Source organism: Apium graveolens, unplaced genomic scaffold, assembly GCF_009905375.1.
Source record: "Apium graveolens cultivar Ventura unplaced genomic scaffold, ASM990537v1 ctg5011, whole genome shotgun sequence".
In the NCBI taxonomy this organism is placed as follows: Eukaryota; Viridiplantae; Streptophyta; class Magnoliopsida; order Apiales; family Apiaceae; genus Apium; species Apium graveolens.
Genome location: NW_027418784.1, coordinates 26,990 through 40,260, shown reverse-complemented (window position 1 = coordinate 40,260; position 13,271 = coordinate 26,990). Strand labels below are relative to the sequence as shown.

The following is a 13,271-nucleotide window of genomic DNA, read 5'->3' as shown; positions in this document are numbered from 1 at the left end:
CCCCCCGACGCCATACCCTCGAGACGCATTCAGCTCTGGTTCCGAGTCTGACAGTGATCCTTCAGAGGAGATTATGGTTATCGACTGTGATAGCGACGACTCATCCATTGCGGTTATATCTCCACCACCAGTTATACCCCCTGAGATCGTTGATTTGGATTATGAGGTTGACCCTGTACTTGTAGTGACACCTACAGCTGTTTCTGCTCCTGAGATACAGGATTCTGTGTATGCTTCACTGGCGGAGATCACCCCTGTTGTACCTTTATCTGCACTCACTCAGACGTTATCATCTGCTTATGTACCACCTGAGTCTAGAGAAGTGGATGTCATGGTTGCTGAACTGGTTAGTCACTTCCACCCTGCCTCGGTCGAGCCCCAGACCCATATGATCACTGCTGATAGGTATCGTTTTGAGATACCGAGCCCTATTAGGACTGAGCGTGTTGATGAGAGCCAGCTTTCACCAGTCCGTACTGAGAGATTGATTAGCTCTGCACCTCCAGGACCACTTGTCTCTTTATCTGCTTTATTCTCTGCACTAGCTCCTGTTTATGTGCAGGCTCCTGTAGAGCCGACTGTTCTTGGTCCCATAGTTGCTGTTACTTCTGAGGCACCTGTTTGTGACACTGCGCCTTCTGCACCTCCAGTATCCGTTCATACTCCTGATACTAGCCCTGTAGGCGCTACGGCTGTTATGCCACCGTTACCCCTTGCTCCTGATGTGGTCGAGTCTGGCATGGTACCATTTCACCTTTACTATTCATTGTTCCAGCAGCATCAGTGGTTATGGCATAGGTATGAGGACCTTTTTGACACTAAAGAGTCTCTTATCAGGCTACTTACTGCTACAGACCCTACTCGTGTTCACCTTGGTGGTAGTGCTTTGACTAGGGATGTTCAGATGGAGATTGTTCACCAGATTGCTGAGACTATTCTAACTGGTTTGAGGAGTTCTATTACTGGGATACCATCTACGAGTTCTGGCCAGGTTGATAGCGCCACGATGGCCACACTTGTGGAGAGAGCGATCACAGAGTTTCGTGGGAGGATCACCTCGTTGTTCAGTCATTGACCGATCATGACTATGGATATTGTGCAGTCTTTTGACTTTTTGAGGGATAACACGTCTATATAGTGTGTATCCCTATCTTTTGGTGACTCGTACTTATGATGCTAGCTGCTGACTGTACTGCTGATAGTTGTAGTGATAGATTTGATGCTGATGAGGCTGTAGACTTTTTGTTTTGATGCAGTCTCGAGATTGACATAGTAGTTGACTTGATCTCTAGTATGTAGTAGGATGTTATGATGATGTACTTGATCATTATGGTGTACTGATATTTTGACCCAGCCTGTTGGGGTATCACTTTTGTTATGTATTATGATATACTCTCTGTCGGCAGAGTATGATATCATCATCAGATGGTTGATGACTCTTTTATATTATGGATGTTATGGTATTTTATATTTGTTAGCATTTTATTATGTTGCCTTGGTAGATATAGATTTTACATGGTTGCGATAAATACCGAAACTTTTCAAAAAGTTAGAAAAAAAAATGATTAAAACTCGAGGTTCAAATAATGAGACATGATGTATATTTTGGGAAATAGTTTAATTATTATGTTACTCAAGTTCAAGAGACTTATTTTAGGAAAAAGGATTTCATGATTATATTCAACTCGAATTTGAGGTTTACCTTTTTGTCATGATATACATGAAATTTTTTATACCCTGTTTTTTTTACTTGTTGGGACGTTATACTGTTTTGGAATATTTTAATCAACCTATTGTTTTATTTTAAATAGCAAGAAGATGCCAAGAGGATGACCTAAGAAGAATCCTCCACCTCCACCAGAAGAAGAAAGCCATGATACCCAACCTCACCTGCAACAAAACCAAGACCGAAGGCAACATAGGGACCCGACCCCACCTCCGAATCAAGATGATCCTATGCAATTATTGGTGGCATTTCTGCGACAACAAACTCAAAATCCTCCAACTAGAGGAGGGGGACCACAAGATCAGCAAACCCCATCTACTGTTACCTTCAAATCCTTTAAATCTTTGAACCCTCCTGAGTTCAAAGGTACCACTGACCCTGTTGAGGCTCGAGTTTGGCTTCGTGAGATCGAAAAGACATTTGAAATAGTTGATGTTAAAGAAGAGAAGAAAACTATCTTTGCTGCCTATATGCTAAAAGGAGAAGCTAACTATTGGTGGGAAGCCAAGAAAACACTTGAAACCACTTTTCCTATACCATGGACTAGATTTACGAAACTGTTCCTCGAAAAGTACTTTCCAAAATACATGGAGAATCAGATGGAACTTAAGTTTTTAGAACTTAAGCAAGGAAACATGTCAGTAGCTGAATATGAAGCTAAGTTCACTGAGCTCTCTAGGTTCTTCCCATACCATGTTGACACTGATGAGAAGAAAGCCAAGCGATTTCAGCAAGGACTAAAACCCTACATTCAGAACCACCAACTACACTACACTAGTTCAAAAAGTTGCAATTGTGGAAAGTGGAAGCGAACTGTATGCTAAGGACGCAAATGTGAAGAAGAGAAAGTTCCAAAACCATAGTGGAAGAAGTTTTGAGAAAAAGGTTGAAAATCAGCCAGGGAAACGACCTTTTGTGAAACGTGAGGACACGAACATTGGAAATAGAAGGATTGAAAATGTTGGTGCTCGGAAGGATAATACAAAATTCTGGACCCCTCAAAACTCTAACTTGCTTCAGGGCAAACCTCCTGTACCTGAGTGCAAAACATGTGGAAGAAAGCATCTTGGGGAGTGTTATCAGGCAAATGTCACTTGTTTCAACTGCGGACAAAAAGGACACTATGCGTCTCACTGCAAGGAAAAAGCTACTATTTGTTACTCTTGTGGGAAGAAGGGTCACATGGCTAAAGATTGTCGAAAGCAAGCACCTAAGGAAAGCTCGACACTTAGACTTATGGCACCTCCAAGCAACAAGCCTACTGCACACACTTTCAACATGACGGTTAAAGATGCCGATGCTGATAATGATGTTATAGCAGGTACGCTTCTAGTTAATTCTGAAGATGCATGTATTTTAATTGATTCCGGTGCTACAAGATCTTTTATATCTTTGAACTGTATGAGTAAGTTGGGCATCGAGTCAGCTACGTTAGAAGAAGTTATGGCCATAGAAGTAGCAAACCAGGAAGTTGTCAATGTTGATCAAGTATGTCAAAATTGTGACATAGAAATATGTGGACAACATTTTACTGCTGACCTCATTCCTTTTAAGTTAGGAGAATTTGACGTGATTTTAGGAATGGATTGGTTAGTTAAATATGACGCACAAATTAATTGTCGACGAAAGCGAGTAAGTGTGAAAAAGCCAGAGGGTAAACGAGTAATGATGCATGGACGAAAACAAAGGAATAAGTTCTTAACCATGATGGAAGCAAAGAGATTCCTTCGGCAAGGATGTCAAGCTTATTTAGCTCACGTGATAGACATAGAAACCACACCCCTAAGATCAAAGAAATTCCTGTGGTCAATGAATTTGAAGATGTCTTTCCGGAAGAATTACCGGGATTGCCCCCTGATAGGGAGATAGAATTCACGATCGACCTTGCTCCAAGAACACAACCTATTTCTAAAGCACCTTATAGGATGGCACCCATTGAAATGAAGGAATTAGCGACCCAACTACAAGAGCTGCTAGAAAAGGGAGTGATTCGTCCTAGTGTGGCTCCTTGGGGAGCACCACTTCTGTTTGTAAAGAAGAAAGATGGATCCATGCGGTTATGTATCGATTATCGTGAATTAAATAAGATGACAATAAAGAACAAATATCCACTACCGAGGATTGATGACTTGTTCGATCAACTAAAAGGAGCTGCTCACTTTTCAAAGATTGACTTAAGGTCAGGTTATCATCAACTAAAAATCAAGCCTGAAGATATTCCAAAGACCGCTTTTAGGACTCGATACGGACATTACGAATTTTTAGTCATGCCATTTGGATTGACGAATGCTCCAGCTGCCTTCATGGATCTAATGAATAGAGTGTTCAAGAAGTACCTGGACAAGTTTGTAATTGTATTTATTGATGACATCTTGATATACTCCAAGACACCTTATGAGCTTGCGGAACACCTTAGATTGACCTTGGATATCCTAAGGAAAGAAAAGTTGTATGCTAAATTTTCAAAATGCGAGTTTTGGTTGGAGAAAGTGCAATTCTTAGGTCATATAGTAAGTCGTGAAGGAATTTCTATTGACCCTGAAAAGGTGGAAGCAGTTGCAAATTGGGAACTACTAAAGACACCAACTGAAGTTAGGAGTTTTCTTGGATTAGCTGGCTACTATCGAAGGTTCGTCAAAGATTTTTCCAAAATATCCACTCCATTGACCAAACTCACAAGAAAGAGCGAGAAGTTTGAATGGACCCCGAAATGTGAAGAGAGTTTTCAAGAACTCAAGAAGAGATTAATATCTGAACCAGTTTTAACCTTACCCGATGAGAAAGGAAACTTTGTAATTTACAGTGACGCGTCACATAAAGGCCTAGGTTGCGTTTTAATGCAAAATAGGAAAGTAATTGCCTACGCTTCTCGACAACTAAAGGAATACGAGACTAGGTATTCAATGCATGATCTGGAATTAGCAGCCATAGTGTTTGCGCTTAAGATTTGGAGACATTATTTATATGGGGAAAAGTGTGAGATCTACACGGACCATAAAAGTCTGAAGTATATTTTCACCCAGAAAGAGCTGAATATGAGACATAGACATTGGTTGGAATTGATAAAGGACTACGATTGCACGATAAACTATCACCCTGGAAAGGCAAATGTCGATGCAGACGCTTTGAGTAGAAAAGAAAGACTTAAGATGTTGATTACTTCGGAAGAGCTGATCAGGGAGTTCGAGAAGATGGAATTAGAAGTCAAGATTCCAGTCCAAGCTAAAGAGCACGTATTTGAGATTCGTGTACAACCAGAACTAATTGAGAAGATACGCAGATGTCAAGAATAGTTTTTAGAAGAAAGAAGGTCTGAGTTGACAAGAGAAGAACTTCGAAGTTCAAAAGATGAAAAAGGAATTAGGAGATATGCCTCACAAATCTGGATTCCGAATGTTGAAGAGTTGAAACATGAGATCATGAATGAAGCCCATAACTCACGTTATTCAATTCTTCCAGGAAGCACAAAAATGTATCAGGACATTAAGCAAAATTATTGGTGGCCCAATATGAACAGGGAGATTGCAGAATGGGTTAGTAGGTGCTTGACATGTCAACAGGTAAAAGCTGAACATCAAAGGCCAAGTGGACTTTTGCAACCTCTAGAAATTCCCGAGTGGAAGTGGGAGCATATTACAATGGATTTTGTTGTAGGTTTACCTCGAACTAGAGCCAATCATGACGCCATATGGGTTATAGTGGACCGACTCACTAAATCAGCACATTTCCTACCAATAAATGAAAGGTACACAATTGAGAAATTGGTGACTCTATATTTAAAGGAAATAGTGACTCGACATGGAGTCCTTGTGTCTATAGTGTCAGATAGAGATGCCAGATTCACATCGAAGTTTTGGAAGAGCTTTCAGGAATGCCTTGGTACAAGACTTAGTATGAGCACCGCTTATCATCCACAGACGGATGGACAAAGTGAAAGGACGATTCAAACACTAGAGGATATGTTAAGAGCTTGCGCTTTGGATTTCAAAGGGAGTTGGGATGACCATTTACCTTTAGTTGAGTTCGCCTATAATAATAGCTATCATTCAAGTATAGATATGGCTCCTTATGAGGCATTATATGGAAGGAAGTGTCGCTCACCGGTTTGCTGGGATGAAGTTGGAGAAAGGAAGTTACTAGGCCCAGAAATGATCCAACAGACTAAATAATCCATTGAAAATATCTGTAAAAGGTTAGTGGCTGCTCAAGACCGACAGAGAAAGTACGCGAATCAAGGAAGAAAAGATAAGGAATTTGAAATTGGAGAAAAGGTTTTATTAAAGATTTCCCCTTGGAAGGGTGTGATGAGATTTGGCAAGAAAGGCAAATTGAGCCCTCGATTTATTGGACCTTTTGAAATCTTAAAGAGAGTCGGATCAGTCTCTTATCAATTAGCATTACCACCAGATCTACAACATATTCATGACGTATTTCATATATCTGTACTAAAGAAATATCATCAAGATAACTGCCATGTCCTTAATTACGAGCCGATTGAGGTAAAATCTAATTTGACTTATGAAGAGCAACCGTTGGAAATTATAGATCGGAAAGTACAAGAATTAAAACAGAAGAATATACCTTTGGTCAAAGTGTTATGGTGAAATCACGCAACTGAAGAAGCTACTTGGGAACTCGAGAGTGAGATGCGCAACAAGTACCCGTTTCTATTCAGCGACGAGAGTGATTCCGGGGACGGAATCCTATAAGGAGGGGATAATGTAACGACCGACAACACACAAGTAACAACACACAAGTAATATTCTAATTTTTATTTAGACCGCCTCAAAAATTTATAAATTTTAGCCCTCGAGAAAATTTTGCTTTTGTACCCGGATAAAAATAATAAATAGATAAATAAATAAATGAATAATTAATTAAATAAAATAAAATTTAAGGCTAGAATTAATTCTTAGAAAATTTTATCAGTCATTTAAAAATTTTATTCCGTGTGCGGAGATCCCTAGTTTTATTTATAATAACTATTAGCTATTTATTTTATAAATTTATTTTTTTTCAAAGCATCTAATTAATTTATTTAGAATACTATTTTATTTTAACTAGTAAAATTATTTTGATAGATTTAAACTCTAGTAATGATTTATTTGAGACTCAATAAAATTAGTATCATAATTGTTTTAAGATATTTTAATTTAACTCACTTAGGAAAATTTTTATCTTTATGTTTTTTTTAGTTGGTAATAATATTTTCATCATAAAGAAAAGTGATAAATAAAATAAAATGCTTGGCTTATAGTTAAAGCTTCTTAGATATTTTGAGTAGAAGCATCGGGAAGTTAGATTTTTTTAGGAAGAGTCTAGATAAAGATACCCTTATTAAAATAATAATAATTAGGGTTACCAAGGTTCTTTTAGCCGTCTGTGAAGAGTAAAAGATCAGGAGAAAGAGGGAAATTTGGAGATTGTGTAATACAACTAATCTGCATTCAAGGTAACTACTGCAAAATTTTATCCTTCTTTACTAAGATTTGGTGTCATTAACCTTAATTTATCTCTAGAGAATAATTAGGGAGTAAATTAGTATTGTTGTTATTGTTAGGGAATTAATTTTGGCAAGTGTTGCAAAATTTCAGCCTTTAAGTTGTGTGTATACACCTAATAAATTGATAAGATATAATTAAGGGGCTTGAGATTTATTGATTTAATTGTTTTTTTTTATTTTAACAAAAGGGGACTACAAATTAAAAGGGTTGTAGAACTGTAAATAAGGGTATTCCCAGATGTGTTGGTTGTTGTGGTAAGGGTCCTAATTTGCAAAAGATAAACAGGAGGGAGAACAACTGTACGTGAGTTGTTTGGAGGAGGAGAGGAGAACGGGCGGAGCCACCGCGGCTGTGGAGTCGCCGGCGGTGGTTTCCGACATGGTGGCGGAAAACGGACGTTGCAGGAGAAGAAGGGAAGATCTGTGTGGTGTGTTTGGTTGTGTGTATTTGTGCAGCGGTGGTGGAGGGTGGTCGGTCGGAGACGGAGAAAATGGAGAGGAAGTTTTGATTGTGTTGTTGCTGTGTTGCATGTTTGTGCAGAGAGCAACCGAGAGCGAGACATGGAGAGGCTAATAGAGGGAGAGATTGAGGGAAAGAGAAAGGAGAGATTGAATGAGAGTGGTTGAGAGGAGAGAGTTGTGTATGTGTGATGTTGGTACAGGGGAAGGGGGACGACGGCGGAGCCACCACCGGCGTGGTGGTGGTGTTCGGTAGTTGCAGAGAGTGAGAGAGGGAAGAAGAGAGAGAGCAGAGAGAAAGAGAGAGAGAGGGAGAGAGAGAACATGAGAGAGAGAGAATGAGAGTGAGGGAGAGAAAGAGAGGAAGAGGGAGAGAGATTTTAGCCGGAAAATGGGTGGGTAATAATTTCTGGAAAAACGATTGATGGGAGCTTGTAGATCGGGCCATGGGCAGCAGAATTATGCGAAGAAAATTATGTTTCGGGTTAGCCGGAAAACGGCCGACGGCGGAGGCTCCGGCCGGCGGCAGCCATGGAAGGTGATGAGGTGGTGGGGGAGGAAAGGTTGAGGATGAGTTTGGGGAAAATGGGGGTAAATTTGTAAATTGGTAAAATAAAATTAGAATGAGTTGATAAATAATAAGTACTGTTAATTGGATAATAAATAATGGGTAATAAATGTAATAAAAGAATGGGATAAATAAAAGTGACATTAAAACAAAAAAAAGGGGGAAATAGTTGGATTAATGGGAAAAAGAAATTAGATAAAAGTAACGTATTATTATTTTTGGTTAAACAAGAATTTGTGTATTAATTTATGAAATATAGTATAAGTGGTGATTAAAAATAATACAAGATACTTAGAGTGGATGCATTGTTACCAAGTTATTTAATAGTAAAATAATTATGAAATAAAACTTGAAGAGTGTAAATGTGGATTATAAATAAAGTCAAGTTTTAGGGATATTATCGTTAGCTTAGTATAATTTAATAAATAAAATGACTCGATTAATTTATTATTAAAATAATGAATTAAAAAAAATTATTGGCATTAAAATATTTTAAGAAAGAATATTTAGAGTGAGTGTTTGTGCTCCTTTGTCGAATATTATTTAATTTTTTTTTCCTTATTTTATGAATTGATAGAAATTCTATTTTTACTCGTGGAATATTGGAGCAATGTTGAGCTGTCGTATTGTTTTAAATTATTATAATTATTCTTAGCATACGGGCGAGCAAGACAAGTTTACTATCTCTCCACTCACCTTAAAAATATTTGTTTTCGTAAATGTTTTTAATTATATTTTTCTCAAGTATTGTTATTTCAAATTTATTTATTTAGTTAAGAATGATTTATTTTCTGAACTTTTAAAATATTATCATATTTTTTGGATTAGCTATTTGTATTTAAATTTCTTCGATCGATTACCCTATCTTTTAATAAACCTTAGTCGTGCTCATTGATCGAGACGACTCCTTTTAATTTTTTTTAGTTAAGGTTTGATTCCTTAATTCGGGTCAACCACATTCGTTTCTTGTCGGTTACATCTATTGTCCAGATGTATCCACTTTTATTGAAGTCAAGGACTGATTCATTGTTCGAATCAGAAATTATTAGAAAATATGTTAAGTTTATTACTCGTAGTGATTGGTCCTACTCACAATAGTCCTGAACGTTATTTAGTCGTTTGGTTATTCTTCTGATTTGAGATAACTAAATAATTTTTCTTTGAACTTGACCCATCTCTTTGTTCGAGATGGTCACCTCCTTTGCTTTCCAGACGATGCCTTGTCCGTGTCATCTAAAATTATTTCCTTGTTCTCTGAATTAATCCATTTTTCGGGTTAATGTAATTTATTTGGAAAGTGCTAGCTGTGTGCTAGACTTAGCAAATAAATTTTCTAGTGTCTAGCTTCGCTATCAAGGAATTACTCGGGGATTCATATTCAAAACTGGTCAACATGGTCCAGAAACGTTGACCATGATTATATGGTCCGGAAATGTTGACCATATTCAATCTGGTCCGTGATGGTTAACCATGGTTAGTGACAATGTGTTATGTTCAAAGTGACATTTGCTCTGTGGTAGACAGGGTTGTGTGATAACCCATTAATGATTAATTGCTAGCAAAATTTGAAATGTAAGGTGGGACTTGCCTGAAGGCACTGATCACGCTACACGCGAGTTCTGCAGGAGTCGATACTTGTGTCATGGTAGTTGATCGAGCCTTGGGGTATCGAAAGGTGGACGACCAGTATGCTCTTGTGTCATGTTGTTTAAAGATGTGTTTGAGTTGTTAACATTCTCATATTTGAGTTTTATTATTATAGTCGTCAGTTATTGTTTATTCTTAAAAAAAAAATCAAATGTATTCTGTTATTTCCTATTTTTGGGTGTTGGTTAAATAGTGAATTTGCTGAGCATATTGATGCTCACTCTTTCTATCATTACATTTCTTTTAGCAGTCAAATCAGAAAATGATAAACATCCAAATCCGCGTGCGAAGGGCAAGGAAAAGATGCCAAGTTCAAGCATGGATCGTTAGATTGTCTGTGTGCCAGCCATATGCTATGGAAGTCGCCTAACAGTGGAATACATTTTAGTTATGTAATAAAGTTCTAGTGGTTGATACTTTGGTTCGAGGAGTATGTATGGTATTAGTAAGTGATCCTTGGATCTGTGGACGTGATAAGATAAATGTAATAAAAGTACTTTTTATGCTATTGTAATAATAAACAGCTATTTGATACACTGCATGATGTGGTGACCCAAATCCGTGAAAGAGCTGGTTTGGGGGCGCTACAATTATTATTTATTAATTATTTAAAAATGATTAATTATTTTGATAATTATTCAAATTAATTTTAATAAGGCATAATAAATTCATTTTAATTCCAAAAATTATGGAAAACTTATTTTTAATTTTGACTTTTCCTAAATATTTATTTAAAAATATTTTTAGGGTTAAATTATTTTGAATAATTAGTTATATTAAATAAAAAATTGATTTATTCTTATTTATCGATTAATAACTAAACCGTTTATCTGATTTAAACAAAACGAAAGCCCTTCGACTCGGAAAAATGATCTATTTTTATTAAAAATAGTTTTAAATCCTAATTTCTTTTAAAAATGAGTCGACTTTAGATATCTATTTATTTATATGCCCTATTAATTATAGAGACGAGTCCAATAAATTCTGAAAATTAGGAAACGAGCCAGATATTGTTCAGTAATGCGAATAGCGAGTCGATTTCGATTCTAAAAATTATTTTAAACCTAGAATGACTATGTGACTTATGTGCTATGTGAATCACGTGGTAAATCGAGTCCTAATTGTTATTAATTATTATATGAGTCAATTATAAGCGTACGGGTAGACGATATGGGCTACGTGAATTGGTTTGAAACGCGATTGAGATACAAGGTGACTGAATAAGCCTATTTGTTTGATAGAGACGAAGCCAATAAGGAGGATTGGGACAGTGTTAGAGGACGGTGATATAATTCTGATAGATTACGCGAAAGACAAGTTTTTCCCCTATTTAAAATTCAGAATAGTGAATTACTTTCTGATTCTTGTCGCAGTTACACACTGATTAGTCCTGTTCACAAACACTGATACATAATTATCATTTCTTTGTTCATATTTCATTTTGATTCCTAATTTCTCCTAATTCATTGAATCCTCTAATCATATTCCAATAGTTATATATATATACACATATATCCTGATATATTCCGATATTGGGATATATCAAAGCATACCGATTATTCAGGTTGCTCATATGTGGATTGGATGGTGACGATTAGGATCAGGTATACACTTGATCCTAAGGACCGGGAATTAACCGGATCCTTTTGTTCGGTCGTAAAGCCTAGGTACCCAAATGGATCTATACATTGAGGTATGGATTTGCACTGTATCCTGACTGATCAGCAAGATATAGGTGCGAACTTGTGTCAAGTCTAGTTATTGTTACTCGCAAATAGTGGCCTTTGTTCTTTTCTTGCGAGGTTATATCTTTGCAGATGTAACCAAATTACTGGTTTATTTAGCTTTTTTATAACACTGTTTATATATTATGGACTTGTTGACCAACTTATGGCTTACCCCCTTTTTGTTGTTATTCACCTTATTATTTTCAGTTAAGAAGGGAAATGAAACCTTTCAGGACTCGCGTGGTAAAGAAGCGTGTCAAGCAGCAGGGTCCTCTGATATCAAAAGTGTTGATCCCAATCCAGGAAGAGAGCTTTGAGTTACCTGAGTAGGTGTAGTGTAGATAGATAATGTGTGTGTTTTAATAAGGATGAATTTAGTTTAAAACTTGTTATATAATGGTTTGTAATAAAGAGAGTTCTCTGAAATTTTAAATTTGAGTTGTAATAAAATGTAGTGTGTTGTTCTTGTTTTCATACCCCAACCTAAAAGATCCTGGTTAGTATTAAAGGGGTTAGATATACATCTGCTTAATTATTATACAGGTTTGGTAATTAGCTAGTAACCTCCAGACCTAGACCCCGGGTTTGGAGGGCGTTACAGGTTTGACATCAGAGCTGTAGGTTTTGGTCCCTAAAACAAGAACAGTAGGATTAAGATAAGATAGGAAGATCAAATAAGATAAGAATAGGAAGGTTAGGATGTAGATAGTTTTAGATTAGGAATTTATAAGTTCTAAGAATGCCGAGTGACCTTTTTTCTTGATTTTTTATATTATCATATGGTATCACTTCTGAGAGGATTGTTACCAGGCCAGCTGAACTAGTGATACCACCCGTGTCAGCCGAGATACCAGCACAGATACCCCCTGAGCCACTACCAGCACCAGAGCATCTACAAGATCCCATGGAGATGTTTGATCCTTTGAAGTTCTTTGAGCCATTGATACCACCTCCACTACCTGTAGAGTATCAGTTTATACCAGAGGTTGAGGCAGAGTTTCCACCGGCCGCAGTATTACCTCCTATGCCAGTATATGCTCCAGTGCCAGAAGTATTCCAGATGGCCCCGGTCGAGGGGATGGATGAGCATGATGTGGGATTACAGTTGGGATTACCTCAGCAGGGTGTTGTTGGGATACCTAGGGTTCCATCCCAGGAGTCTATTGAACAGGTTGCAGAGCCACACATGGTACCGTTTCACGAGTACAGTATTGTGAGGGAGGATGTACAGTATTGGAGATCACAGTGCAGAGAGATTATGGGGTTGTTTGACTAGAGGGATAGAGGACCGTTAGCCGCACTTCAGCCAGATTACATAATGAGGCAGAGGCTACAGTAGACAGTTTATAGTGCTACTCTTGAGTTGGATGTATTGATGCATGATGGGCCACATACTTATGCAGAGTTTTATAGGGCCACCCGTCTTGCACAGTCAGTTATGGAGACCCTCCGTCATGAGTTGGGACGCATTCCACCAGGATTTCGATGTTTAATCGTTGCATCGGGTTGTTGTATTATATGTGATATATATAGATAGAGGCAGCTATAGTATAGTGAGACAAGATATGTATGTGTGAGACCACCTACATGTATTAGCAATAGTTATGATAGACCTGATGATAGACTTTTGTATCAAACATT

At 37.5% G+C, this 13,271-nt stretch overlaps 1 protein-coding gene across 1 annotated transcript; it reads left to right on the top strand.

Moving 5' to 3' along the window:
- The first annotated feature begins 1,956 nt into the window (after positions 1-1,956).
- Positions 1,957-7,856, top strand: LOC141702407 (uncharacterized). Its single transcript, XM_074506094.1, has 5 exons — positions 1,957-2,405; positions 2,530-3,214; positions 4,114-4,355; positions 5,244-5,605; positions 7,516-7,856. Exons 1-5 carry the CDS (start codon positions 1,957-1,959, stop codon positions 7,854-7,856), a joined length of 2,079 nt encoding a protein of 692 aa, XP_074362195.1.
- The last annotated feature ends 5,415 nt before the right edge of the window (positions 7,857-13,271 follow it).

Coding starts and splice junctions, on each gene's coding strand:
- LOC141702407 (XM_074506094.1), top strand. CDS start 1,957: ATGCAATTATTGGTGGCATTTCTGCGACAACAAACTCAAAATCCTCCA. Junction 4,356..5,243: donor TTAGCTGGCTACTATCGAAG/GTTCGTCAAAGA, acceptor CAATATGAACAG/GGAGATTGCAGAATGGGTTA. Junction 5,606..7,515: donor GAGCTTTCAGGAATGCCTTG/GTACAAGACTTA, acceptor AAAGATAAACAG/GAGGGAGAACAACTGTACGT.